We start from the raw sequence: 25,996 nt of genomic DNA on the forward strand, positions 1-25,996 counted from the left end.
CAGGAATCACCTGGGACCCCAAACCCACTGAGTTCGTCCTCCGGAGTGTGCAGGGGCTGGGGATCCACACTGGGTCACGCTCCAGCTCAGGGCTTAACTGCCACCCAATCATGCTTGTTTTCACTCACCATGGTGTTTCTGAATGTCAGTTGTAAGACATTTGGAACTCTGGAGAAGAATGCTAGGTGGATGCCTTTCAGGGCCAAAGCTTTTTGACCAAACTAGTGATCAGATGTCAGGATTGTTTCAAATTTAAATTGGAGCCGTGGTATGCTGGAACTAATCTCCCCCCGCTCCTCACAGGGAGACAGCTTCCTCTGAACCCCATAAAGGAGGCCCCCTCTGGCTCCAACAGACATGGATATGGCTATAACAAGGGACCCCCTGTCCCACTGTGGTTGTCAGCTCTGTCAGGGATGGTGCAAGCTGCGGCTGGTAACTTCCTGCATCAAGGCTATTAGCTTCAGAAGGCATCGCACCTCTTTGAGCCTCAGTGTCCTCTTCTGTAGGGTGAGATATTACTACTCCCCTAGGTGTGTGGAGAACATCAAATATGACATGGGCCCTAGCTGGTTTGGCTCAGTGACTAGAATATCAACCGGGTTTGATTCTGGTCAAGGGCATGGATCCCAGGCCCTGGTTGGGGTGTATGTGGGAGGAGACCATTCGAGATGTCTCTCTCACATCGATGTTTCTCTCCTCTCCCCCTCCCCCCCTCCCTCCTCCTCCTCCTCCTCCTCCTCCTCCTTCCTCTCTCTCTCTCTCTCTCTCTCTCTCTCTCTCTCTCTCTCTCTCTCTTCTCTCTCTCTCCTTTCTCCCTCGCCCCCCTCTACTGTCTCTAAAAATTCAATGGAAAAAATATCCTCAGGTGAGGATTAACAACAACAACAACAAACTAGGACACTAAGAGACACATTAGCCTAGGCCTACACAGAGTCAGGATCATCAATATCTTGTCCCACTGGAAGGCCTTCAGGGGCCATAATATGCATGGAGTTGTCATCTCCTATGATCACAATGTCTTCTTCCAGAATACCTCCTGAAGGCTCTTGAAGAGGTGTCACTCCTTTCAGAAATATGTTCAGGGTGGCTGGCGCCATTTTGGGTCTCAGCCCATCTGGCTTTCCAGATGACTTAATAAATTCATAATTCTTTAAAAAATATTTTTATTGATTTCAAAGAGGAAGGGAGAAGGAGAGAAACATGAATGAGAGAGAATCATTGATTGGCTGCCTCCTGCATGCCCCCTACTGGGGATCGAGCATGTGCAACCCCCCGCATGTGCCGTTGGCCAGAATCAAACCTGGAATCCCTCAGTCAGTAGGCCGATGCTCTATCCACTGAGCCAAGCCAGCTAGGGCTCATAATTCTAAAAAAAATAAAGAAATATGTTCAGGGTGGCTTACTGATTTTTATTTTTTAAAATTTTTATTTATTGATTTGAGAGAGAGAGATAGGAAGAGAGAAACATTCATTTGTTGTCCCACTTATTTATGCATTCATTGGTTGATTCTTGTTAATACCCTGACCAGAGATCAAACCCATAACCTTGGCGTACGAGGACAATGCTCTAACCAACTGACTTACCCGGCCAGGGCCTTTCTTTCTCTCCCCCCCCCCCCCCCCCCGCTTTTTTGGTGTTAAATCATAGATTTGCATGTAAACAGATAATGCACCATGAACATTCCTCTCTGTTAATGAAAACCTTTTGGTGTTGGGGTCTATGTTTTCAAACTTTTTAAGGAGCTTGTTGAGGTCTGCAAAAGCTTGTGCTAAACCCCTCATTGTGAATTTTCTTGGGGGTTCTTTTTATGGGACAACTGTCATATATGTAGTATGTTATTGGCTGAAACATCATTATGCAGTGTATGACTATATAGTATTTACTTTCCCCTTCTAACAATTCTACCTAATCTGGGGGCCTCAGGTTCCATCCTACCTCCTCTGTAAAACTGTCAGTGTTCCTGTAATTCTACCAATGATGCCTACCATTCTTATGATCTGCCTAATGAACATGGAAATGAGATGTTAATTAAGAACAGGGGGTCTGCAAGCAGGGATGCCATGGTTGCACATATTGTGCACTGCCCAAGCCTAGGAGTACCATTCACATTCTCTACAGCCTTGTAGGGAAGTGAGGCCCCAACGAGTTGTGTAATAAAGTCTGCAAGTCAGATGGACTGATTTTGAATCTTGGCTCAACCACTTATCAATTGTTTGACTAAGCAAGATACGTAACCTCCTAAAACTCAGTTTCATCTGAGAATGGATGTTGTTAGTACCTACCAAATGGGGTAGTTGAGAAGATTCAGTAGTTTAATGAGTTTAAAATAGTGTGTGGTACAGAGCTAATATTTTCTCTCTGAGAAGGCTGTAAACATGGGGACAATGAGTCACTGAAAAACTGCAGCAGCTACTGGTAGGCCTTGCAGTTAGTGGAAGTCAGGGCCTCGTGCTGTCCTCTCTCGTAGGACTGTACTCCATCCTTTTTGCCAAAACTCACTTTTATTAGTGAGGTCTTTTTTAGTCAACAAATGACAAAACTCCAAAGCTAACTAGCTTGAGTTAAAGGAAGCATCTGTGGGCTGATGTAATTGGAGGATCCAATGGAGAATCCAGGGCTCTAGTTACATCATGTAGACCCTGTCTCTTTCTCCATCTCCTGGCTCTGCTCCTCTGAGTTAGCTTTATTCTCAGGCAGGTTCTTTCATGTGACAGGAAAGTGAGTGACCAGGTGGTTCAACCTTAACATTCTATGGCTTTTAATACAAAAAGAAGAGAAACCCTCTTCTCTCATCATCCATAGAGCAATCTTATGGAAGGCCTTTGATTGGCCCAGCTGGGGTCCCATGCCCATTCTTTGGGCCAATCATTGTGGCTAAAGGGGTGGGGTGCTATGATTGGCTAAGCTGGGGTCATGTGTCCACCCTACTTTGACAGTCCAGCAAGAGCCACATGGAATGGCTTCAGTACATAGCTGCTGAGTATACAAGAATGCCGTCTGCACGCCCCCTTCGGAGACAGCCCAAAACCTGGGCATGTGCCCTGACTGGAAATCAAATCAGCAACCTTTCTGTGCATAGGACGAGACCCAACTGAGCCACACCAGTCAGGGCCTCCCATTTTTATCTTTTTTTTTTTAAAATATATTTTATTGATTTTTTACAGAGAGGAAGGGAGAGAGATAGAGAGTTAGAAACATCGATGAGAGAGAAACATCGATCAGCTGCCTCCTGCACATCTCCTACTGGGGATATGCCCGCAACCCAGGTACATGCCCTTGACTGGAATCGAACCTGGGACCCTTCAGTCCGCAGGCCGACGCTCTATCCACTGAGCCAAACCGGTTTCGGCCATTTTTATCTTTATAGCTCAGTTCATTTCTTCAGGGAATCTTCTCTCTTTCTCTCCCATGTGGATCTTAACCTTCCCATAGTAAACTGCATATTCACAATTTGAGGCAGGGATAAGAGCCTATTTATTCATCTGTATTCCCCAGGCTTAGCTTCCTGCCTGGGCTGTGGAAGAGACACTGTTGGTGGCCTATCCAACATCCATTTCCCTTTCCTACTCAGATCTTTGATGGATTCCACCCTCTCTTCCCATTGTCTTGGGCTTAGAGGGAAAGCAGATACTCACTAGTTTAAACTCATTAGTCACCCCTTGCCACAGTGGTTGGTTCAGGAATGGGTTATGTGAAGCTTAATTTGGACAAGACACAGGATGGTCTGGAAAGGCTTCTTGCTCTTTTGGTAGGCCCTGGACGCCAGCTCCTTCCTGCCCTCTCTTGTGCTGACTGTAAATGAGGAAGCATTTGGCCTCTGTCCGTTGCTACTGGCTGCCACTAAACAGCTGGAGGGGAACATACTTTAGGTGAAAGCTGACAGCAGAGAGGACAGTGTGGAGATACTGGAACCTTGTTGAACTACTGGATTGGCCAACCCTGGAACCCACTCTGCCTCAGGACCATCAAGCCCCTAGCTAACATATTTCCTTGTTGTTAATCCACTTTGAGCTGGGCGTGTTGGCAGCCACAAGTATCCTCAGAATGTACTTCCTGAATGCATTCATGGGCTAGTGGCCCATAAGCAGGACCCACCAAGCATGCTCTCTTAAACCTTTGCCACCCCACAATAACAGACATTCATATATTCTGGATGCTTTTTAAAAAAACCACAGCAGTCACTTTATTCTTAAATTTGCACTTTACAAAACCACAAAGGAGAAGTCCTTGAGGGAGAGACAGGTAGGGGGTGGGGGGCTGGGGGATGGTAAAGAGGGGGGAGAGGAAGGCCCAGAAATGTCTCCCTCATCTGGGACCAAGCAGAGACTTGACTCCAGGCCAGCCCAGCAGGGACTCCTGTGACCTGGCTGAACAGAGCTAGGCCAAAGGACTTCAGGGAAAGGCCACAGTCCTCTAGAGACTGTTGCCATATGACATTTGACAAGTCAGCCACAGGCTGAGGCTTCCAGCCGCCCAAAGAAGGAAATGGGCCTCCCTCCCCTTCCTCCTCCAGCCAGGGGAAGTCAGCCTGAGGTGGGGGTGAGGGCTACCCATCTAGTAGCTTTAGGATGCTCTCTCGCTCTTTCAGAGTCTTCCAGGCCTGGTCCTTCTCCTTCTTGGTGGGGGTCCGCTTCTTTTGCCGGGCAGCCATGATCTTGCGGAAGGCATCCATGACCTCATTGTCTGCCATCCGGACTCGCTGCCTCAGCTCCTGCCGGCTCACCTCCTCCTTTGCTAGTCTGTGGAGACAGCCAGCCAGGTGTCATGGGAAGCCCACATCCAGAGTGGGGCCTCTCCCTCTTCCAGACTGAGTCCACCCACCATCCCAGGCTGGCACTCCTATGGACTATTCAGACCAAAAAAGCAGAGTTCCTGAACCATACCTACATGGTACCATGTGCTAGGTAGATACTAGCTTAAGCTCTTCAAAACTATTAGCTCAGTTAATCCTCGTAACAACAATGTGAGGTAGGAACCATTAATTATTCCTATGTCACCAGTGACGACACTGAGGCTCAAGAAGGTTAATAAATGTCCCAAGATTCTACAATTAGTGAGTAAGAGATCTGAATTAAGGCAGGCAGGCTTCAAACAATCTTTTAAAGGTGTTCTGTTGCCAGCAGAATACCTGCTTACTCCAGCATCCAAATTCCAGAGCAACCTAAGGATCCAGGCAGCCTAAGGTCTACAGGAGGCATGTGAAATGCCAAACTAACCTCTCTGAATAGAATCCAACTTATGAATCCCATTAATGGTGAAGCTGGGATGTTACTTAGAGATCTGATCTACTCCAACCTGGTAATTTTCCAGAAGGAGAGCTGCTGCTCAGGGCAGGAGATGCCTTAAAGCCCTGCAGCTGGTGCAAAGCAGGGCTGAGGGCTGCACTCTGGCTTTCTGATAGCCCCAAATTAGTTCTTTCACTGCCCATTACTTCTGTATCTGCACATCTCTGCTTCTCTCTCCCGACACCCTCCCATCCTTGTATCTCTTTCATCTGTATTTTTCTTTTCTTGCCCTAGAGAGGGAACTAGAAAGAGGCTCTGGATTCAGCCTTGGGCTCAAGTCACATCTGACTCTTTATGGGCTGTGTGACCTTCAGCAGGGCACTCGTTTCATTAGGCCTTTATTTCCTCATTTGGTAAACAGAAAATACCACCTGCCCCTGGGCTATAGTCGACATTAAAGAGGAGGTTGTACATAAACCCCTATCCTTAAACATCCTAGCAGCTTGTCAGCAGCTACCACTCCTTGTAATGGTGCACATCTTTACCAATCATCCACTTGGAGATTGCGAGCCCTTTGCTCTGTCTCTCTTGATGCCCCCAGCACATCTGAGAGAGGCAGAGTTGGCCAAAGGAATGAGTATGCCCTGCACTGTTGGGCCTTTGTGAGAAAGAGTTAGCACCTGCCTGTGACAAGCAAGGAGACTTAGTTGAGCTGCTTTCTCTATCTCCCCAATAAAAGGGCAGCACTACCATCATCTCCTTCCAGATGCCACCTATACCCTTGTTGTGACCAATTCAGGGCAAAAGATGAGAGTTAATATAAAACGAATAACATTGTGACCAATTCCTTAAAGAACTGGTCCTAAATAACTGGGTAATTTCAGATTAAAAAAACAAATCATGCCTGGCCATTGTGGCTCTGGTTGAGCATCGAATGAGGCGGCACATGCCCAGGCTGAGGGCTTGGTCTCCAATAGGCGGTGTGCAGGAGATAGCCTATCAATGATTCTCTCCCATCTTTGATGTTTCTCTCTCTCTCCCTTCCTCTCTCTGAAATAAAAATCACACAACAATGTGAATATAGTTAACACCACTGAACTGTACACTTAAAAATGGGTATAGAGTCAATTTTATATTACATATTTTTTTAAAAAATATATTTCTTTATTGATTTCAGAGAGGAAGGGAGAGGGAGAGAGAGATAGAAACATCAATGATGAGAGAGAATCATTGATCGGCTGCCTCCTGCACGCCCCCGACTAGGGATCAAGCCCACAACCCGGGCATATGCCCTTGGCCGGAATCGAACCTGGGACCCTTCAGTCCGCAGGCCAACGCTCTATCCACTGAGCAAAACCGGCTAGGGCTATATTACATATTTTTCACCACAATTATAAGTATATGAATAAATCATAGAAGCCTGTGCCCTAGTCTGCAGGATTAGAATCTATTTGAGACATAACTTGTGGGTTGGTGCCTGATATTAAAAATATTTTCAAGGCTCTTCAGGTGATTTAGAGGCCCTGCTAGGTTTGGAAGCCTGTTGTAAAGCCCCCACAAGGTGACAAGCAGTGGCCAAGGCCTTTTGGCCAACCCCTGGCCCATGCATCCCATCCACACTCACCTCAGCAGGTCATGTTTCTTGGTGCGGTTGTGGGCACTGAGTGCCTTCAGCTCGGCCTGCCGTTTGCGCAGCTCGGCGAGGACCTCATCCTCCGAGTCCTCTGCAGGGCGGTCCTCAGACTCCAGCAGGCCCTGGGCGATCAGCTCCTCCTTGATGCGGCTCTCCAAGGACTTGGTATGTGGCACGCTGCAGGGAAAGGCAGCCCTCAGCTCAAGGGCCAGTTTGCAAGGGGGACCCCTTGGAGGTATCCACGGTTAGTGAACACCTCCTTCTCTTTGGGCACCCCCTTTTTATCTATGTAGATATAAAAATATAAAGACAAGCAAATCTTGTCTTGTTTCAAACACAAGTAACATATATCCATTGCTCCCCCTCCAAAAAAAAGAATTTTAATTTTTATAATGTCAAAAACCCAAAGAGAAACATTATTATTTTGTTACATTAACATTATTTTGCTGTTATTAAGATGCTACATATAATATACATATATTTTGTTATGTTATTTTATACACACACAGTACTCCTTCCTTATCAGCGAGGGATACCTTCTAAGACCCCCAGTGGCTCCCTGAAACCATGCATAGTACAGAACCCTATATATACTGTTTTTCTACATATACATACTTATGATAATGTTTAGTTTATAAATTAGGCACAGTAAGAGATTAACAACATGCCCAGCCAGCGTGGTTCAGTGGTTGAGCATTGACCTATGAACCAGGAGGTCACGGTTTGATTCCCGGTCAGGGTGCCCGGGTTGTGGGCTTGATCCCCAGTGTGGGGCGTGCAGAGACAGCCAATCAATGATTCTCCCTCATCATTGATGTTTCTATCTCTCTCTCCCTCTCCCTTCCTCTCTGAAGTCAATGAAGTATATTTTAAAAAAAGAGGTTAACAATAACTAATAATAAAATAGAACAATTATAACAATTTACTGTAATGAAAGTTATTTGAATGTGGTCTCTGATAACCAATTGATAACTGAGATAGCTACTAAGTGACTAATGGGTAGATAGAGGACATAGTGTGGATATGCTGGACAAAGGAATGACTCACATCCCAGGTGGGATGGAGCAGATGGCATGAGATTTCATCATGCTACTCAGGACAGCACAAAATTTAACACTTACAAATTGTTTATTTCTGGAATTTTCCATTTAATATTTTTGGACCACAGGGAACAGAAAACTGGGGAAAGCAAAACAGCAGACAAGGGGGAGACTGCTGTGAATATATATATATATATTTTCCAGATTTTAAAAATGTATTTTTTTGTTGACTTCAGAGAAGAAGGGAGAGGGAGGGAGGGAGAGATAGAAACATCAGTGATGAGAGAGAATCACTGATAAGTTGCCTCCTGCATACCCCCTACTGGGGATTAAGCCCACAACCCAGGCATGTGCCTTGACCAGGAATCGAACCGGTGACCTCCTAATTCATAGGTCAACATTCAACCACTGAGCAACACCGGCCAGGCTATTCCAGATTTTGTTATATATTATTTCCAGTCTTTTATTATAGATCATTTGTGTTTTTCCCTATGTACACACATTTAAATATATCTTAAATAAAAAAGGACCACACTGTCTGTACTGTGCTACAAGTGACATTTTCCCCACTTAGTACTGTACTGTTTACATCTTTTCATGTCAATTAATTGTACTTCTCTTATATGATTAATAGTTGCAAGTTATTTTATCATATAGAGTTATGACAATTTAGCCAACCACTGACCTTCAGTTGGACATTTAGGTTGTTTGCAGTAAGAACAGTGCTCTGATTAACAACCTTGTACCAAGTCTGTGCATGCAGAAATGCTAGGCCAGCATGCATATTTGAAACTTTTACTGGGCTTTCTCAAACTGCCCTCGGCCTCTCTATTAATTAAGAATTCCCCATGTCAGGATGAACAAAAGTCAACAGAAACAGCAGCCAGACTATGAGGAGTGGATAAGATGCCACTTACCTGAAAGGCTTGTTCTGATTTCGGGGAGAGGTGCTTGCCCCGTCGGCCCCTGATTCTTTCCCAGACATGTCAGGAATAGGGGAGTCCTCCATAGGGGAAATAATATTTTCCTAGAAGACCACATAAATGGAGTAGAAGGAGAAAGAGCTATAGTATTTCTGTTTTCCTGCTCCCCTTTGACTACATGGAGAGTCTTCACAGACCAAAAATATCCTTTTATTTTTCTGATCCCATCCAGCCCAGGAAGCCTTTCCAGCCTCTAAAAAGCTTTGATCATTTTAGAAATCCCCTTTTTTTTGTATTGATTCCAATAGAGGGGAGCACAGAAGAGCAAAGATAGCACTCAATGACAGTGATAGCAGCTAAGGTTTGTTAAATATTTGCAATGCACCAGGCACTGTGCTAAGCACATTGTTGCAGAGGCTGCTAGCTGTCCAAAAGCCATTCTTTTTAGAAAATTATATTTTTATTGATTTCAGAGAGAAAAAGAGATAAAAACATCAATGATGAAAATCATTGATCAGTTGCTTCCTGCATGCCCCACACTGGGGATAAGTCTGCAACATGGGCATGTACCCTGACTGGGAATCGAATTGTGATCTCCTGGTTCATAGGTGGACACTCAACCACTGAGCCACACTGGCTGGGTTTATAGCTGCCCACATACACAATACTTCCCAGCCTTCCTTAAAGTCAGGTGTAGTCATATGACAAATTCTTTCCAGTGGAAAGTGATCAGGAGAGACAAAAGCTACAGCCAGTCATAGCCCATTAGTCTTCTTTCACACACCCCTCCTGGCTCTTTTTCTGTGGGCTTCGACTGCCAATCACACCCAGAGTAACCTTGTGCAGAGTGCATGTTTAAGATGGCAAAGTCACCACAGCTGGTGTCCTTGTCTGATGGTGTGGGACAAAGACCCCCCTTCTCCCCTCAGCCAACCTGAAGCATGTGCCTGAGACTGTTACATGAGAGAAATACATTATTGTGTTTGGGCCAGAGAGGAAACCAAGGCTCAGTGAGGTGAAGGCATGTGCCTAAGGTCAGACAGAGAGCATAAAGAAAAGGGTTCCTGAACCTGAAGTTTGAGTCCTGCTTCTATGTAATAGCTGTGTGACCTCAAGCAAACAGTTCCCTTTTTTTGAGCCTCAATCTTCTTGTGTGTAACATGAGGCTAACCACTGTGCTTGCCTCCAACGAGAGGGTGTGTGGAAAGTCACTTGCACAGGGCTCAGCCCTTAGCCAACACTCAAGTAACTGTAAAGCAGTGGCTACCTTTGGGGAGGTTAGAGACTGGGAAGGGCTTCTAGGATGCTGGTAATGTTTTATCATACAAGTGCTCATTTGTGAAAAGTTACAAAGCTATACATTTAAGACCTATGTACTTTTCTAAATGTATAATATACTTCAGTAAAAATGAAATAAGCCTGGCTGGTGTGGCTCAGTTGGTTGGTGCATTGTTCCATACACCAGAAGGTGGCGGGTTCAATACCTGGTTAGGGCACATACCCAAATTGCAAGTTTGGTCCCCAGTTGGAGTGTGTGTGGGAGGCAAACAGTTGATATTTCTCTCACATTGATTCTCTCTCCCTCCCTCTCCATCCCTCCCTCTCTTCTCCCCTCCTTCCCTCTCTCTCTCACTCTGAGATTTTTAAAAGAAAAGAATGAAAGAAAACATTAAAATAGAAAGTAAATGTGGTTGCTGTTTTGGGTTGGGGTGCTCACCTCCACCAAGGCCTGAAGGAGGCGCTGTGTCAGGGCACCAAATGGGCATCCATCTTCAGGCTGCTCATGCTGGGCCTCAGACTTTTTCAGCAGGGCATCCACATCTGAAGCAGGCAGAGAAGTGGTGGGTAACTGGGCTGAAGTTCTGGGAACTCAAGTCCTAGCCTGGGGTAGGCAGCGAGGTGAGGGGCCTACCTTTAGTGTCCAGTTCGGTCAGTGGCCCCATAAGGCCTTTCTTCTTGTCAGCCACAGCTGCTGCCCGGGCCCCGTCCTTCTGCTCCTCCAGCAGGTCCTCCTGTGCCCAGCGTTGGGAGTAGTGCTTTCCCAGGGGCGGGATCTGTAGGAGAGACTTTAGGGCAGCCGTGGGCAAACTACGGCCCGCGGGCTGGATCCGGCCAGTTTGAAATGAACAAAACTATTGAAAAAAAAGACCGTACCCTTTTATGTAATGACGTTTACTTTGAATTTATATTAGTTCACACAAACACTCCATCCATGCTTTTGTTCCGGCCCTCCGGTCCAGTTTAAGAACCCATTGTGGCCCTCGAGTCAAAAAGTTTGCCCACCCCTGCTTTAGGGTCAGGAGAAGGAATTCTCTTTTGTATTGCTTGAATTTATTACTGCCTATATGGATTACTTTTTCAAATACATTTTTAAAAAATTCAGGCAAGTGACGTGACATAGGCAGATCAAAGTCCTGTGGCAGCCCTCAAAAGAGACCAACTTTCTGCTGGGGAATCTGCAAAGGAGTTTTGGTGAAGGTAACACGAAGTCAGGGTTTGAACAGTGAATCAGTGTGCCAAGAGGAGGAGAGCACGTGCAGAGGCTCAGAGCCCAGCAAGGATCCTGTGGGGTCAGGAGTAAGGGTAAGGTGCTTGGTGGGGCTGGTGGATGCAGCAATGAAGAGGGAGCATGGCCAGGAAACTGGAGAGGGGCGCTGCGGCTGTGCCACCACAGACTGAGACACGTGGACTCGATCCTGTGGGTAACGAGAGCCAGAAGACTGGGAGCAGGGTTGTGTCACATCTGAGCATGACAGTGGACCTATGGGAGAGTTCCCCCAACACGTCTATTTTCTACGCTTCCTTTAATGGGATCTGTTTTATTTTCATCATCAAAAAATAAACTTTTACATTTTAAAGAAAAAAAGGCCCCTTTGGAGGCAGGAAGTATTAAGAATCTGTTTGGGTGAAAGCTGATGGAAGTCTTGAACCAAAACAGAGGGGATGGAGATGTGCAAACAAGAGAAAGCCTCACTGAATTCGATAGTAACCATCTGGATGGGATAGAAGGGAGACAATGCAGGGAGAAAAGATGAGAGATTGGATGTCTGAGTGGGATAATGGGGCAGACAGGAGACGGGGCAGGGTAGGGAAAGGAAGATGATATATGGCTTTGGGAGCTTTAATGCTGAGGCACCTCTGAGCCCTCTTGTTTTCTACCTTGTCTGTTGAGGCTCAGGGTTTCTACCTTGTAATGTTCAGCCTCATCTTCTGGGGGTTTCAGCAGCTCCTCTAGCGTGCGCACCTCCTCATTAGTGATGTCAGCACAGTAGGGCTCCACTGAAGCCCAGAACCTGCAGGGAGAAACAGATCCTCAGTGGGCACCCATGCCCCACAAGCCTCAGCCCAGGGCTTCCCCACATCTCCACTTCCCGAATCCCAATGCCCCTCTATGTTCTCTGGCCCAGAACCTGTTGGGGGCATCATTCTTGGGGATCCGTGGCACATCAATTGGGTCATCAGTGAATTCATATTCCTGGATCTTGGGCTGAAGGTTTTTGGATTTGGGTCGCCCGGGGCCAGGGCCCGGTCCATGTCCTGCCTTCCCTTCCAGTTTCTGCTTCTTGGGCTTCCCATGTTTGGGGGGAGCCCCAAGCTCATGGTCTCGACCCAGCTTCAGGAATCGTCGGTCACCTTTCTTATCCTGCCAGTCAGTGAGGATCTGCAATTCAGAGACTGACACTGAGGGGGAGAAGGGAAGATACAGGACAACTCTTTTCCCAGTAAAGAACTAGGATCTAGAACTTGAGGAGACACCAAGATCTTTCCCCATCCCCCTTTTATTTAGTAAACTCCTATTCATCCCTCAAACTTTTCTGTACCTCTCTCAGGATTTTATTCATATACTTATCATTCCATTCATTTGTCTGTACTCTGATGCACTTCTGTAGTACTTAGCAGAAAGGCCAAAAAAACAACCCCAGTACATGTTAGCTCTGGGAAAATATGCTGGTGGTAACTTTTCGGTGAAAACAAGTAAGCCTCCCAGCAAACCTTCACTTATAACATTAGGCTGAGCCTTTGCAAAAAAAAAAAAAATCTCTCTTAATCCTCACAAAAACTCTGAGATAGGAGCTATTTTTCAGCTCGGTTTACAAATAGAGAACTGATGCTCAGAAATAGAATGTAACTTTCCCAAAGTCATAGAGCTGAAAACAGCAACACTAGCAAGTGCTTAGGCCAAGATTCAAAAGCAGGTTTCCTCATTCCGTGGTTAAGGGTACTAGCGGTACCCCTAACCATAACACATCACCTGGTACTTGTCTGCACCCACCCTCCTTTTAGTTAGCAAACTCCCTAAAGCCAGAATTGTCCTAATTACCTCTCTCTAATGATTTGCATAGTACCCACAACATAATGGAGGGTGAGGTGTGTGTATGTGTGTCAATAAATGCTTGAATTAAAAATTTTGCAATTTATGAGGATTACCCACGTTCCTGCATATCACACAAGCCCATTTTGGGTCTCTCCCTCCCCCTCCAACCTCCTGTGCCCCAGGCTTTAGCAGATGGGGCTAACTGAATGACCCACCCATAACTTGTCACAGTCCATCCCTGGTGATGTCCCCGCTGTAGGGTATCACCTGGGTTTCAGCCTCCAACACTCGCAGGCGCCGGCTGGCAGAGGAAAGCAGGGTCTCAAGTTCCAGCTGCAGTGTGTCCAGCTCCTCAATGCCGATGCCATCGTCCTCAGAGCGGGCCAGCACTGCCGTGTAGCGTGGACAAACTTTCAGGTGGTCCACAGACTTGAAGTCATGGAACTGCAAGGGGCAGTCCTTCAGTTCACTCATGGCCTAGGATACAGGACCCTAGGGAGCTGGAGAGGAGAGGGCCATTGATGGTAGATGGAACGGCACAAGAAAAGCCCAAGGGCTCTCTCCATCATGTGCGAGCGCCAAGGAGAAAACCAGGCTTCAGTACCCTTTTGACAGATTGATAGCACAGTTTCTACTCACAGAGCACCTACTGTGCACCAAGCACAGGGCATTTTACCAGCTTCTCATTGAATTCCAACTCCTTGAACAGGAACCATGTGATCTCCATTTTACAAATAAGGAAACTGAGACTCTGTAAGGGGGGTTACAGACTTACCAAAATGCAATTTGAATGCAGGTGGTTGTGCATCTGTGCGCCTCACCACCATGATGTGCTATGCCCTGTCTTTCTGATGCTCTTCCCTTTTGTTCTACTCCTCCTGGGTTCTGCTACCTAAGCCTCTGAGTTCCAAGCATCCCATTCTTACAATGTGTTCATTCGCCTCCCAGCCTCGTCTTGTCTCGCCCATCCCCACCTTTACCCCTCCCTGATAATGGTTAAGAATGTGGCTGGTAAGCCAGACATACCAGGGTACAAGCCCAGGCTTTACCATTCTCTATTTATGTGACTGATAATGTTATTTAACCTTCCCGAGTCTCGGTTTTTCCATCTGTAAAATGGGGACGAAAGAAGTCTGGGTCTGTTTCCTTTTAAGAAGTCTGAATCTGTAAAATGGGGATAACAACAGTACCTACCTCCCCGGGACGTTCTGAGGATTAAGAGATGATGCTCGTCAAGAGCCCAGTTCAGTGACTGGCACAGAAGTGGGACTGCTTAAAGGCTGGCGCCCCCCCACCTTGGGTCGCCCCAATACCCCGCCTTCAGGGTCCCCGTCCTCTCGGGACCCCCTAACGCGACCCCCGCCCCCTCCACCTCCTCACCCCAGCCACCTACGACCACCGGGTCGCGACAGGGGGCGGGGAGTTCCGGTTGGTGTATCAACCACCCGGAACTGGCTGAGAGCGGGCCCTGCAGTTGACGCGGGGCGGAGACACGGAAGGGCGAGCCCTCGGTGGCCAGCGGGGGAGGACTTGCTGGCCGCCCGCGAGCCCACTGCCAGGGTGAGGGGTGCGCCTCGGGTCTACCCTAGGGATCAGCCGGGCTGGAGGGCGGGGCTCGGCGGCCGGGTTTTCAGTCTGACGGTTAGTCCCGCCGAGCCCCTGGGGCCGGCGGTAGGAGGGGCCGGAGAAAGGATGGGGGCGCAGAACCGGAAGGAACGAAGGTCTCCTCCGCCTCGCTTAGTCCAAATATGGTGCCCAACCTGCGGCCGGGCCGCACCATTGCATAACTATGGGGAAAGAAAGCGGAAAAGAAGCCAAGCAGGTCAGAGTAAAAAGCGAGAGCTTCATGGAGAACGGAAGAAGCATGAGTATCTATGTGAAACTTCAAGAGTCTAAAAAAAGCAAGACAGCACCAGCGGGAAAAATTCCAAAGGACCAAGTGTCCCGAGGCTTCCCTTCCCCCGCCCGGAGCAGCGATGGTACCGCCCGGAAATCTGGGCGGAGACTGCGGCTGCGCCGCTGTGAAAGGGCAGGCGTCGCGGGCCGGGCCACTTCCGTACTTCCGCTTCCCGGCCCAGCCAGCGCCCGCGATGGTGAGAGTGCCGGGCCGGGGACCCTCCCGCGTCCCCGCGCTTCGCCCCTCTCTTCTCCCTTAGCACTGGGGGTTTGGGGGGGATACGGCTTCGCGGCCGAGGGGCCCGGGCCAAGGGATGCTGGGGGTTTAGGGGCACGACGAGGCTGGGAGGAGGGGGGCGGGGTAGGTGCCGAATGAGGAAGGGGCCAGCGGATGACGCCCTGGTGAGCAGCAGCCCGGTGGCACCCTGGTCTGGCCCTCGGGGCAGGTGGAGAATACTCCTGATGCTTGAGGGAGCCGGAAGTGGCGCTTCCTAGACTCGTGGTAGGGCCCCCCCGCACATAGTAGGCCTGAGCCCGTTGTAGGCGCTGAGGCTAGTGTAGTAGGGCCACTTCCCCACCCAGAATAGAAGAACTTCACTAAATGCGCTGCTCTGCTCCCTCCTGCCTGCTTGGCCCCACAGTTTCCCAAGGGAAGCGTCCAGACTTCGGTATCCCATTCTTTTCCTTGCCCCTGCCTTGCGCCTACCGTGCTGAACGATGCCTTGTGCTGCCTCCACCCAATTCCCTTCCTGGTCAGAACTTCACTGTGTTAGCCTCACTGCAGGATGTAATGTGTAAGATCTGGTACTGCCGATCCCTTCCTCCCTGGAGATCCTCCCGTTTGATAAATGTTCCCGGAAGTTAAGTGATAAATATCTCACCTCCTGGCTTTCATGGCCTTGTGTTTCACGGTGACTCCTGAATCTGCCTTCCTGAACTCTCTCAAAGGTTTGCCTGGGTATCTTTTTTTTTTTTTTTTTTAATATATTTTATTGATTTTTTACAGAGAGGAAGGGAGAGAGATAGAGAGTTAGAAACATCAATGAGAGAGAAACATCGATCAGCCGCCTCCTGCACATCTCCCACTGGGGATGTGCCCGCAACCCAGGCACATGCCCTCGACCGGAATCGAACCTGGGACCCTTCAGTCCGCAGGCCGACGCTCCATCCACTGAGCCAAACCGGTTTTGGCATTGCCTGGGTATCTTGAAGATACCTTGACATTAGGCCTCCAGAGCAAAACTCCGCTTCTCTCCTAAAATTGCTTGTCCTCCTATGTTCCTAATACTGGCCATACCTCTCGATTTTTTTAAAAAAAATCAAGTTTATTGAGGTATTATATGAGACTATTTTAATGGTGAAAGGGCAGGCATCACGGGTTTGGTCATTTAAAATTTTTATTGCTGAGTAGTATTTCATTGTGTTGATGGACCATAGCTTTTTTGGGAGGTATTTAATTTCATAATTATTTACATCTTTGTCAGTCTAATCCCTGTGATACTCGCTGCTTGTCCTCTTCCACAGCCCCAGTCCAGGCTCTCATCAGCACTCTTTGAATAACCCTCTCTGCCTTCTGTCTCACTTCCCCTCCAATCCATTCTGCACAGAGCCTCCATGTAGTTGTGTAACTTCCTCTCAGAATTCCCCAGTAGTTTCTTACCACCATAAAAGAAAAGCCAAACTCAGAAGCCTGGAATTTGAGATTCTCCATGAATCTCCAGGCTATCATTGCAGCCTCATTTACTGACTCTGAAATACTTTCCACTATACAGCAACATTGTATTCATTACTATTTCTGAAACTCTTAATGCCCTGTTGTGTTATCCTAACTTTGCTTAAGTTATTTCATTCATTCATTTATTGTACAGGAAATGAATAAGGCACTATATACAGGGTGGGGCAAAAAATAGGTTTATGGTTCATGTGGAAAACAATACATTAATAAATAATAATACAAGAACAGACTTTTGTATACTCGCACTGTAAACCTACGTTTGTCCCACCTTGTATGTTAGGTACTGAGCTAGGTGTAGGGTATGTAGATTTGAATAAAATAGACATGGTTTATTGATCATGAGGCTTACAGTCTAGAGAAGGAGAGATCACTTTACTAAAGATGTATGAAGAATGTATTATTGTAAATTTTAAGAAATGCTTTGAAGGGCAAGTCAAGAAAGAGTTCTCTGAGGAAGAGGCCTCCTCTGAGTAAACCACCATCTGAAGGATGACTTAAGTAAAGAGAGGTTAGAAAAGCCTGCAGATAGTTAGTTCAGCATGTGTGAAACCCTGAGGTGAGAAATCAACTTGGCTAACACCAGTATAAGGAAATGAAGAGAAGCCAATGTAGCTAGAAGCTGATCCTGTGGGGATGCCCTTGTTTTTCTCATTGTAAAATCTAATCCTTTTCCATCTTCAAATCAAAGCCAATTTCTTCTATAAATATAAATCTAGTTATGCCACAGTTATCCTTTATATCATGGTCTTTCCTCCCCATTGAGCTATTTAAGGGTAGAGATAGTCTTAATCATCTTAAATCTTCAGCACCTAGCTCAGTGCTTGGCACATAGTAGACATCCATATGTTGGTTCAAAAGATAATTGAGGACAGTCACTCACCTGCATGCCTCTATACCAGAGCTTCTCAACCTCAGCACTATATGGGCCTGAATAATTCTTTGTTGTGCATTGTAGAATGTTCAATAGTATGCCTGGCCTCTTACCTGCTCAGTGCCAGTAGCGCCCCATCCCAAGTAGTGCCAGTGAATAATGTCTCAACATTGCGGAGTGCCCCTGGCAGGCAGAATGGTCCCCTGTTGAGATCTATTGCTCAGGAAATTAGAATGGTAGGCACCTTTACTTTGCTGTCTGAGAGCCCGGCTCAGTACTCTCTGGCTCCTGAGTAGCCAAAGCAGGGGGCCAGTGGGTCTGTGAGACAGATTCTGATCCTCCCTTGGGGTTTTTCCTACAGACTGCCACTCTCCGTCCCTACCTGAGTGCCGTGCGGGCCACATTGCAGGCTGCCCTCTGCCTGGAGAATTTCTCCTCCCAGGTTGTGGAACGACACAACAAACCGGAGGTTGAAGTCAGGTAGGGAAGAAAAAGGTCATGGTGGGGGTGATGGGTGCAGCCTCAGAGATGGCTAGAATGTGCCATGAATTTCCATTCTGGAGTTGTCAGGACAACAACAGTTCACATATTTTGTCTTGCTGCCAGATGAACAGTGATAACAGTGATTCCTAATTTGGAGTTCAGAAAACAGGGTCAGTGGGTTAGCAGGACAAAACCCAGGGGAGAAGCTAGTCTGGTGCAAAGATTGCTTGACACAGGTATGACTTCTCAAAGTAGAGCTGTTCGGGAAGTATCTCCTGTGGTATTATTGAGCCCAAGGGTAGTTTAAGGGAGGATGGAGAATTTAGTTATCTGAGATGCTATCTCCATTCTTTTCTAATTTAAACATCAAGGATGATTTTTTCTCTCCCAATCAACCTGGACTCTTTCATCTCCTACTCCAAATATTCTGCATTTTGGGTTGTATTATCTTATCTAGTTTATGTTTTGTAAGCAAGTTGTTCTTTTACCCTTTAAAGTTTAATCTGGAACATATGTATAACTGAGAGACATGGTGTTACCACACTATATTGATGTGATTTAAATTTTAAAAAATTGACAAGATGTTAGCATGTGCCATGTTATGTTACTTAACACATATGGTTTCTAATAGGCATTAAAAAAATTTTTTTATAGATTTCAGAGAAGAAGGGAGAGGGAGAGAGAGATAGAAATATTAATGATGAGAGAGAATCATTGATCGGCTGCCTTCTGCACGCCCCACACTGGAGATCGAGCCCAAAACCCAGGGATGTGCCCTGACCGAGAATTGAACTGTGACCTGGCTCATGGGACAACACTCAACCACTGACCCACACCAGCCAGGCTCTGATAGGCATTTTAATGTGGCAGCAGCTCACAGACACTACCACTACAGTTGATTACCATTACATAGATCTAGGGATGCAGAGGCATGGAAATGGGAACTGAGCTAAGAGGGGTCTTACTGCTGAATAAATGAATCATTAGGGATTGATAATTAAGATGCCAGACTAAGTTTGTCCTTTTCTCCAAGGCATCCTCTCTCTCATTCCTTAAATGGTATGTGGGTTTGCCTATATTAAAATAAGAGCTGTCATTTGTAAAGCTCCTCCTACATGTTCCTGGCATGCTATTGGACACTTGACCCCTTTTTATCTTTCTCAGTCCTTGCCAGTGAAATAGGAATCAGTCATTTTACAGATGAGAAAATTGAGATTCCAATAGGGTAACTTGCCCAGGAAAAATAACAGAGGAGGCTGGATTTCAAAACCTCTTTGCCCCGACTCCAGAGCCTGTGCTCTTTCCATTGAGAATACACTCACTGGCCCCCATCTTGGAGCAGCCCTGCTTGTGAGTCTCCTGTTCGTTGGACTCTGGTCTGAGGAAGTGATTCTAGGACCTGTGTGGGGTCTCCCTGAGCATTCTGTTCCTCTCTAGTACAGAGCCTTTGTGACATTGTGTTTTTAGGAGTAGCAAAGAGCTCCTGTTACAACCTGTGACCATCAGCAGGAATGAGAAGGAAAAGGTTCTGATTGAGGGCTCCATCAACTCTGTGCGGGTCAGCATTGCTGTGAAACAGGTGAGCTCACTGTGGAGCCCCTGCCTCTCCACGAGGCCAGGGATCCCCACGGAGATCTGGGTGGATGGAAACTTGACCATATACCCAGGAAATGATTTGCCAAACTGAGCAGGTCGGTAGAATAAAGAGCGAGCAACTCTTATCTCCTAGGCCAGTGATGGCGAACCTTTTGAGCTCGGCGTGTCAGCATTTTGAAAAACCCTAACTTAACTCTGGGGCCGTGTCACATATAGAAATTTTTTGATATTTGCAACCATAGTAAAACAAAGACTTATATTTTTGATATTTATTTTATACATTTAAATGCCATTTAACAAAGAAAAATCAACCAAAAAAAATGAGTTCGTGTGTCATCTCTGACACGCGTGTCATAGGTTCGCCATCACTGGCCTAGGCCTTGCCCTGGATTAGAAGTCAGGAAATGTAGCAGCCAGGGCCATGGGCCAGTTAGTATTAGCTCACAGAACCATTCCTAAGGAGTGAAGAATAAGTCCAGTTCAGGAAAATAAATAGTAACAGTACCAGTACCAGTCATAAACTCTGAAAGTAAGGTTTAGGGTAAAAAACAAAGTGCAATTTTATTTCCTCGGATGTTTTACAAATGTCTGACCTTCCCAGCACCCCCATCATTTTTGCCATATCTGTGTACCATCTTGACAGCTATATACTTAGTAGGTTTCTTTAAATTGACTTAGTTTCGTTAATAGAAGCTTTGTCATAAGTGGAAGAACAATATCACTTGCCAGATCGAGGGAACTCTAAAAAATAAACGTAATGAAAGCAAACAATGATTCTGTTGCCTATAGGAAACCCTACCTCTGGGGTCTGCTCTCTGTTAATAAAGGAGATTACAAAGTGTTGGGAACTGCTCAGGGCATACTATTACCCAGCTGCAAAATTACTTCTTAGAAATATTTAGAAATATTTAAGTTCAGGGAGAAACTGGGAATCGTTTCACGTTCAGTCTCTGATAAGCCAGATGAAATATATCACAGACTGGGAAATGTAGCACTAGTGAAATGAGAAAGAGAAAGGCATCTTTGAATATAGATGAGGACTCTGGAAGAAGTGGGTAGAAGACTCAGGTTTGCCAAAATTCCCTCTCTGGAATGGACAAAGATGAGATCATGATAATGCCCTGTTGGAGTGCATCTAATATTATAGACCCTCCTTTCAATTGGCAACCAAGTGTCCCATGATTCAAAGTTCAGGCAGAGTGCTCCCAGTCCCAAACCCGTCTGGCTTCAGTGAGCCTTGGGGGAATTGGGTCAGAAGCCCAGGCTACAGGTCTCTGTTGGTTTATGGTATCAGCTTTAGGGAAACTTTTCTGCTTTGCTCTCAATAGGCTGATGAGATTGAGAAGATTTTATGCCACAAGTTCATGCGCTTTATGATGATGCGAGCAGAGAATTTCTTTATCCTTCGAAGGAAACCAGTGGAGGTAAGACTGTGATTAACATGTTCATGATGTCCAGGATTCTATCACTGAGTCCACTGTCACTGGCATGGGATTGTTTCTAGAACCAGAGTTGCTACTTCTCTAACTGTAGGGCATCCAATCACTGCTTAAATTGAGAATGTAGCAGCAAAAAGGACACAGTGAGTCAAATCCTTTCTAAGCTCTGCCGCTAGCTGATTTCATAGTCTTTCAAGGATACAATTGACTGGGTCAGTTGTTGCTGACTTTGTACTTCAGTCCTCTCCACAGACTCCCTGTCATATTGACTTAAAATGTCCCCAATGACTGAGCAACACCACCCACACAGAGCAGCATGCAGCATCACCAGATACATTAGACATGTTGGACAAGCTAGTCCTCATTCTGAGCTAAAATCTTCTGGTCCTAGCCCTAACCTCTGAGGCCACCCAGGATAAGTAAAATTACTCTTCCACACACAACCTATCTGACAGTTAAAGGCTCTATCCCATCTGTCTCCCACAGCATCTCTTCAGACTAAGTGTTCCCTGTTTGATTTGATTCTTCTATGACAAAATTTCAAGTCTCTTCACTCTCCCTTGACTCATTCTGAATGCTACTATTTGTGCCACAGATAGTCTTCCTGAGACGTCTGATATGCACAAAATCCTCAACTGGGTTCAGTTCCTTGGATCCAACATAGACACCCCACCAGAGCAGGTGGGCTGCTGACTGAAAGGTGTGTAGCTTGAGAGAAGATTGCAATCAGCTGAAAGCATGTGACTGAGTGAATCCAGAGGACATGGCCAGCTAAGTTCCCCCTGGGATGCTAACCTCCTGTTTTTTCTCTTCCTGCTGTCTTCCTTTCCTAGGGTTATGACATCAGTTTTCTGATCACCAACTTCCACACAGAGCAGATGTATAAACACAAGTTGGTGGACTTTGTGATCCACTTCATGGAGGAGATCGACAAAGAGATCAGTGAGATGAAGCTGTCGGTCAACGCCCGTGCCCGTATTGTAGCTGAGGAGTTCCTTAAGAATGTAAGTAGGGGCTTTCCTGGTTTCCTTCCAGAGAGACAGGAGCAGCCATGGGTCCTGTTAAGAATTTAGCATCTGGCAGGAAAGTGGTGCCAGTGTGTGAGTATTTCCGGAGGCCTCTAGGATCTCTGGTGGGTGCCAAATCAGCCAGGTGCCTTGAGGCTGGAGAACATGAGCTTCATCTTTCAGAGGTGCAGGGCATTTTCCGTAACTGGGTGTCTAGGGCAGCCGTGGGCAAACTATGGCCCGCGGGTTGGATTCGGCCCGTTTGAAATGAATAAAACTAAAAAAAAAAAGACCGTACCCTTTTATGTAATGATGTTTACTTTGAATTTATATTAGTTCACACAAACACTCCATCCATGCTTTAGTTCCGGCCCTCCGGTCCAGTTTAAGAACCCATTGTGGCCCTCGAGTCAAAAAGTTTGCCCACCCCTGGTCTAGGGGATACCTCTCTCCTAGTCTTCTATTGGGTCTTAGATGCAAAATTCTATACCTCAAAATGTACAGAGTCCTTCTCTATATCTAGTGCAAGCCCCAAGTGAGGCATGTTAAATCCACATGTGGATTTTCTAGGAATGTAGGACAATTAATCATAGTGTAATTCCACTCCTCAGACAGACTTAAATATTTTCCTTCAGCGTCTGTTTCTCAGGCTTCAAGCCACGATTTCTTCAAGCTGTTTTCCATCACTTTCCTGGCCTAAGTCCTCTGGATCTTTTTTCAACTGTTTGTGCCTTCCTAACTGAGAGGACTGCAGTCCTCTGAAGAGGAGGAATTGTAAACATTGATGAACTGATGACACAGTTGTTCTTGTTTAGATATTCAGGACATGCCGCCTTCTTTTTCTTTTTCTTCTTCCAAACAATCTGGTTTGTTGACATGTTCCATTCAGAGTTGACAGTGATCCCTAGATGGTAGATTTATGTTTATTCTTACCAGTGCATACAGACCCAGCCCAGAAGGAGCTCAGATTCCTAAAAATGGAAATTACACCCGCTTCCCCTGGGCTTTAATTATATTGAGGGCAGCCAGCATACAAAGTAGCTTTACTGTGCGCACAGGGTAAGTGTGCTTGTTCAGATCACAAGGCTGTGAAGTTAGACCACCTAGGTGTGAGTCTAGGCTCCATGCCTGCTTGGGCATGGACTGACCCTCTTAACTAAGCTTGTTTCCTCAGCAGCAAAATGAGGAGACTGAGTAATTAATATGAACCTTTCATTGTGGTTGAACAGTGAGGAAATATATGTAAAGCATATCACTTGGCAGATAGTAAGTGTTGTATGTATTGTAGTACCAAAGTTTTATGGCCAAGGCACTAGGAGGCCTTTGCATTCAACTGTGAAGAAAAATAGTTCTTGCCCCAGTTTAATACTTAACTCATTCATGCACTAATCACTCTTATGATAATCATGTTTTAATAGTTATGCAGCTAAAAAGCAATTCACATGCCGTATTTAATACCTTAAACAATCTTTGCCTGGCCCTAGAGGCTCAGTTGGTTTAGCATTGTCCCATGCACCAAAAGGTTGCCAGTTCGATTCCCAGTCAGGGCACATGCTAGGGTTGTGGACTTGATACCCAGTAGGGGGCGTACAGGAGGCAGGCAATCAGTGTTTCTCATATCAATGTTTCTCTCTCTACATTTAAAAAAACACAATCTTTGAGGCAGGTGTTAATCCCCATTTTACAGATTAGTAAACTGGAGCTCCAGAAGTTAAATCACCTTCCCAAGGTCCCTCAGTAAGTGGGAGAACCAAGACTAGGAGCTAAGTTTCAGACTCAGAGATCCTGGAATAGTACTTTGGCATCTGGCAGGGGTCACATATTCAGGTGGGCAGGTAATGTATGTGAGTAAAGTGGATTGTGTAGGGACCTAGTGAACTCATGCCTCACCTGAAGAGGATCACCACCATACAGCTTCATCTTACAGCTTTCAAAAGAATCCCAAAGTCTTGCCTGGTTAGCATGGCTCAGTGATTGAGCATCAACCTATGAACCAGGAGGTCACGGTTCGATTCCCAGTCAGGGCACATGCCCAGGCTGCAGGCTTGATCCCTAGTGTGGGGCATGCAGGAAGCAGCTGATACATAATTCTCTCTCATCATTGATGTTTCTGTTTATCTCTCCCTCCCCTTTCCTCTCTGAAATCAATAAAAGTATATTTTAAAAAATAATAAAAGGGACTCTTTCCCCCTCCCCATGTGGGAATCTGTACTTGTTCTTTAATAAATTTCCACCAAAAAAATTTAAAAAAATTTAAAAAAGAATCCCAAAGTCTGGATTAGTATCCAGAGTCTCCCTTATTTTCAAGGTTGGCAACTAATTTATATTCTTTTAAACACTGTATGGGCTCATTTTGGGGCTTGGCTATTCATTCATTGGTCTATAACCTCTGGTCTGTAAAATGTCCAGGGCTGTTCTTGGCACCATGAGGGATACTTGATGGCAGAAAACTTGTCAAGGGCCTGTCCTAGGTTGGAGGACCACACAGAGCTCGAGCCCTCTGAGTCCCCAAGCCCTTGCATCTCTAAAGAAGCAAGTTGCTGTGACAGTGCTTTATATCAGCCTCTGTGACATGGCTAAGAGGAGCTATGGAAAAGCCCATACCACCTTTCATTTCGCTGCCTTGTCTAGTGCTAGGTTTGGGCCAGTGTCCCAAAGATCACTGGGAAAAGCATGCCCACAGGGATGTCCTGGGACCTAATCCTGCCCCCTCAGAGGTCAGAGCACAGTGGCAGCTCTCAGATCGGCCCCCTCAGCCCCCCTCAGCAGGCCTACTGGAATACAGCAGTAACCATCATTCACCATTTCTTTGTTCTCTTGACAGTTTTAAACATCTGACTGGATCTCGTGGCCTTCCCCCTCAGAATCTCCTGTGTCTCTGTCTGCAAAGGCGTCCTGGAGTCACTTGTCAGAGCGACAGCAGAAGCAGAGGAGGGGACCTGGGTTGGGGTGGGCATTAAATGCGGGAGGGGGGGTGGTGCGCTTGCTAGCTGGTGACAAAGCAGCAGTGAACTTGCCCCAAGGCCACACGTGCCTGGTCAGGCTGGCTTCTGATGTTCAGTCCCCTGGGCGGACGGATTTTTTTTTTTTTAGTGTCTTGAAATTTAAACTCTGTGCTTGTAGGAGACTGTAACCTTTTTGTCTTTTTTTTTTTTTTTTAAAACAAAACCTCCACCTCCAGTGGCTGTGACTGGTCCCAGTGATTATACCTTATTGGTCGCTGTGGGTCTGGGCGGGCCTGGAGCCAAAAGGCGACTACTGTTCCTCCCCCAAGTCACCCCATGTGGGGAGGGAGGGAGGTTTCAGACTCCAGTTCCTCTCCCTTGCCCTCTTATTCTCAAGCCTCCTTGAGCCCAGTAGAAGCAGTGGCCAGCTTCCTGAGCTCTGCCTAAAAATCGCCACTCAGCACTGGTTGGGGACAAGGGCTGAACCAGTGGCCACCAGCCACGCCTAGGAGCTGGAACCAGAAAGCCAGGCAACCTCTGGTCACAGGGGCCACTTCCAGGCCTCCCAGCTGAGAGGGGTCACTGTTTTGCCTTGTCTGTCAGTGCAGTGCCTGTGCTGAGGTGGAGAGGTGAGTCCTATCAGATTCCTAGCTGGGCCTTCCCACCTGCTCTGGCTTCTCTGCTCCCATGCTCGCTGTACCTTTTCTTATTCTGATGGGTCCCCCCGCCCCTGATTAAACTCTCTTCTTGCCCCTTTGGGGCTGCATGAGGTCTGTGCTCTGTCTGCATATGTGGAAAGAGGGGAGGTGGGGCTTTTTCTTTCCAAAGACCATGTGACTGGTACTTGGGCCTGGGGTCACCACCAGAAGCAATCTTACGGTTCC

General features: G+C 46.6%; 3 protein-coding genes across 9 annotated transcripts in view; 2 read left to right on the forward strand and 1 right to left on the reverse strand.

Moving 5' to 3' along the window:
• OGG1 (8-oxoguanine DNA glycosylase) overlaps nt 1–18,122 on the forward strand; it is a 44,946-nt gene extending 26,824 nt beyond the window's left edge. Inside the window, exon 9 of one of the 4 annotated variants that reach the window (XR_004971491.1) lies at nt 18,004–18,025. The gene's annotated coding sequence lies outside the window, so the exon portion shown is untranslated. Of the gene's footprint in view, nt 1–18,003 lie in introns of all 4 variants that reach the window. The other 3 variants (XR_004971493.1, XR_004971492.1, XR_004971496.1) reach the window with 3 other exon arrangements.
• TADA3 (transcriptional adaptor 3) lies at nt 4,159–14,866 on the reverse strand. Of its 3 annotated transcripts, none has more exons than XM_036332104.1 (9): nt 14,335–14,861; nt 13,408–13,640; nt 12,236–12,486; nt 12,013–12,118; nt 10,738–10,879; nt 10,543–10,646; nt 8,820–8,929; nt 6,854–7,039; nt 4,159–4,743 (listed from the first exon to the last, which is right to left on the reverse strand). In XM_036332104.1, the coding sequence occupies exons 2-9, from the start codon at nt 13,612–13,614 to the stop codon at nt 4,551–4,553; spliced, it is 1,299 nt and encodes a 432-aa protein (XP_036187997.1). In that variant the 5' UTR covers nt 13,615–13,640; nt 14,335–14,861; the 3' UTR covers nt 4,159–4,550. The 3 variants fall into 3 exon arrangements, with proteins under 3 accessions (XP_036187997.1, XP_036187998.1, XP_036187999.1); XM_036332105.1 differs by lacking the exon at nt 14,335–14,861 and adding an exon at nt 13,916–14,328; XM_036332106.1 differs by lacking the exon at nt 4,159–4,743 and having other exon boundaries at nt 6,850–7,039; nt 14,335–14,866.
• Nucleotides 15,084–25,881, forward strand: ARPC4 (actin related protein 2/3 complex subunit 4). Of its 2 annotated transcripts, XM_036332120.1 has the most exons (6): nt 15,084–15,233; nt 18,004–18,122; nt 19,593–19,704; nt 21,050–21,145; nt 21,994–22,164; nt 24,992–25,881. In XM_036332120.1, the coding sequence occupies exons 1-6, from the start codon at nt 15,117–15,119 to the stop codon at nt 24,995–24,997; spliced, it is 621 nt and encodes a 206-aa protein (XP_036188013.1). In that variant the 5' UTR covers nt 15,084–15,116; the 3' UTR covers nt 24,998–25,881. The 2 variants fall into 2 exon arrangements, with proteins under 2 accessions (XP_036188013.1, XP_036188014.1); XM_036332121.1 differs by lacking the exon at nt 18,004–18,122 and having other exon boundaries at nt 15,215–15,233.
• The last annotated feature ends 115 nt before the right edge of the window (nt 25,882–25,996 follow it).

Source organism: Myotis myotis, unplaced genomic scaffold (assembly GCF_014108235.1).
Source record: "Myotis myotis isolate mMyoMyo1 unplaced genomic scaffold, mMyoMyo1.p scaffold_m19_p_13, whole genome shotgun sequence".
In the NCBI taxonomy this organism is placed as follows: Eukaryota; Metazoa; Chordata; class Mammalia; order Chiroptera; family Vespertilionidae; genus Myotis; species Myotis myotis.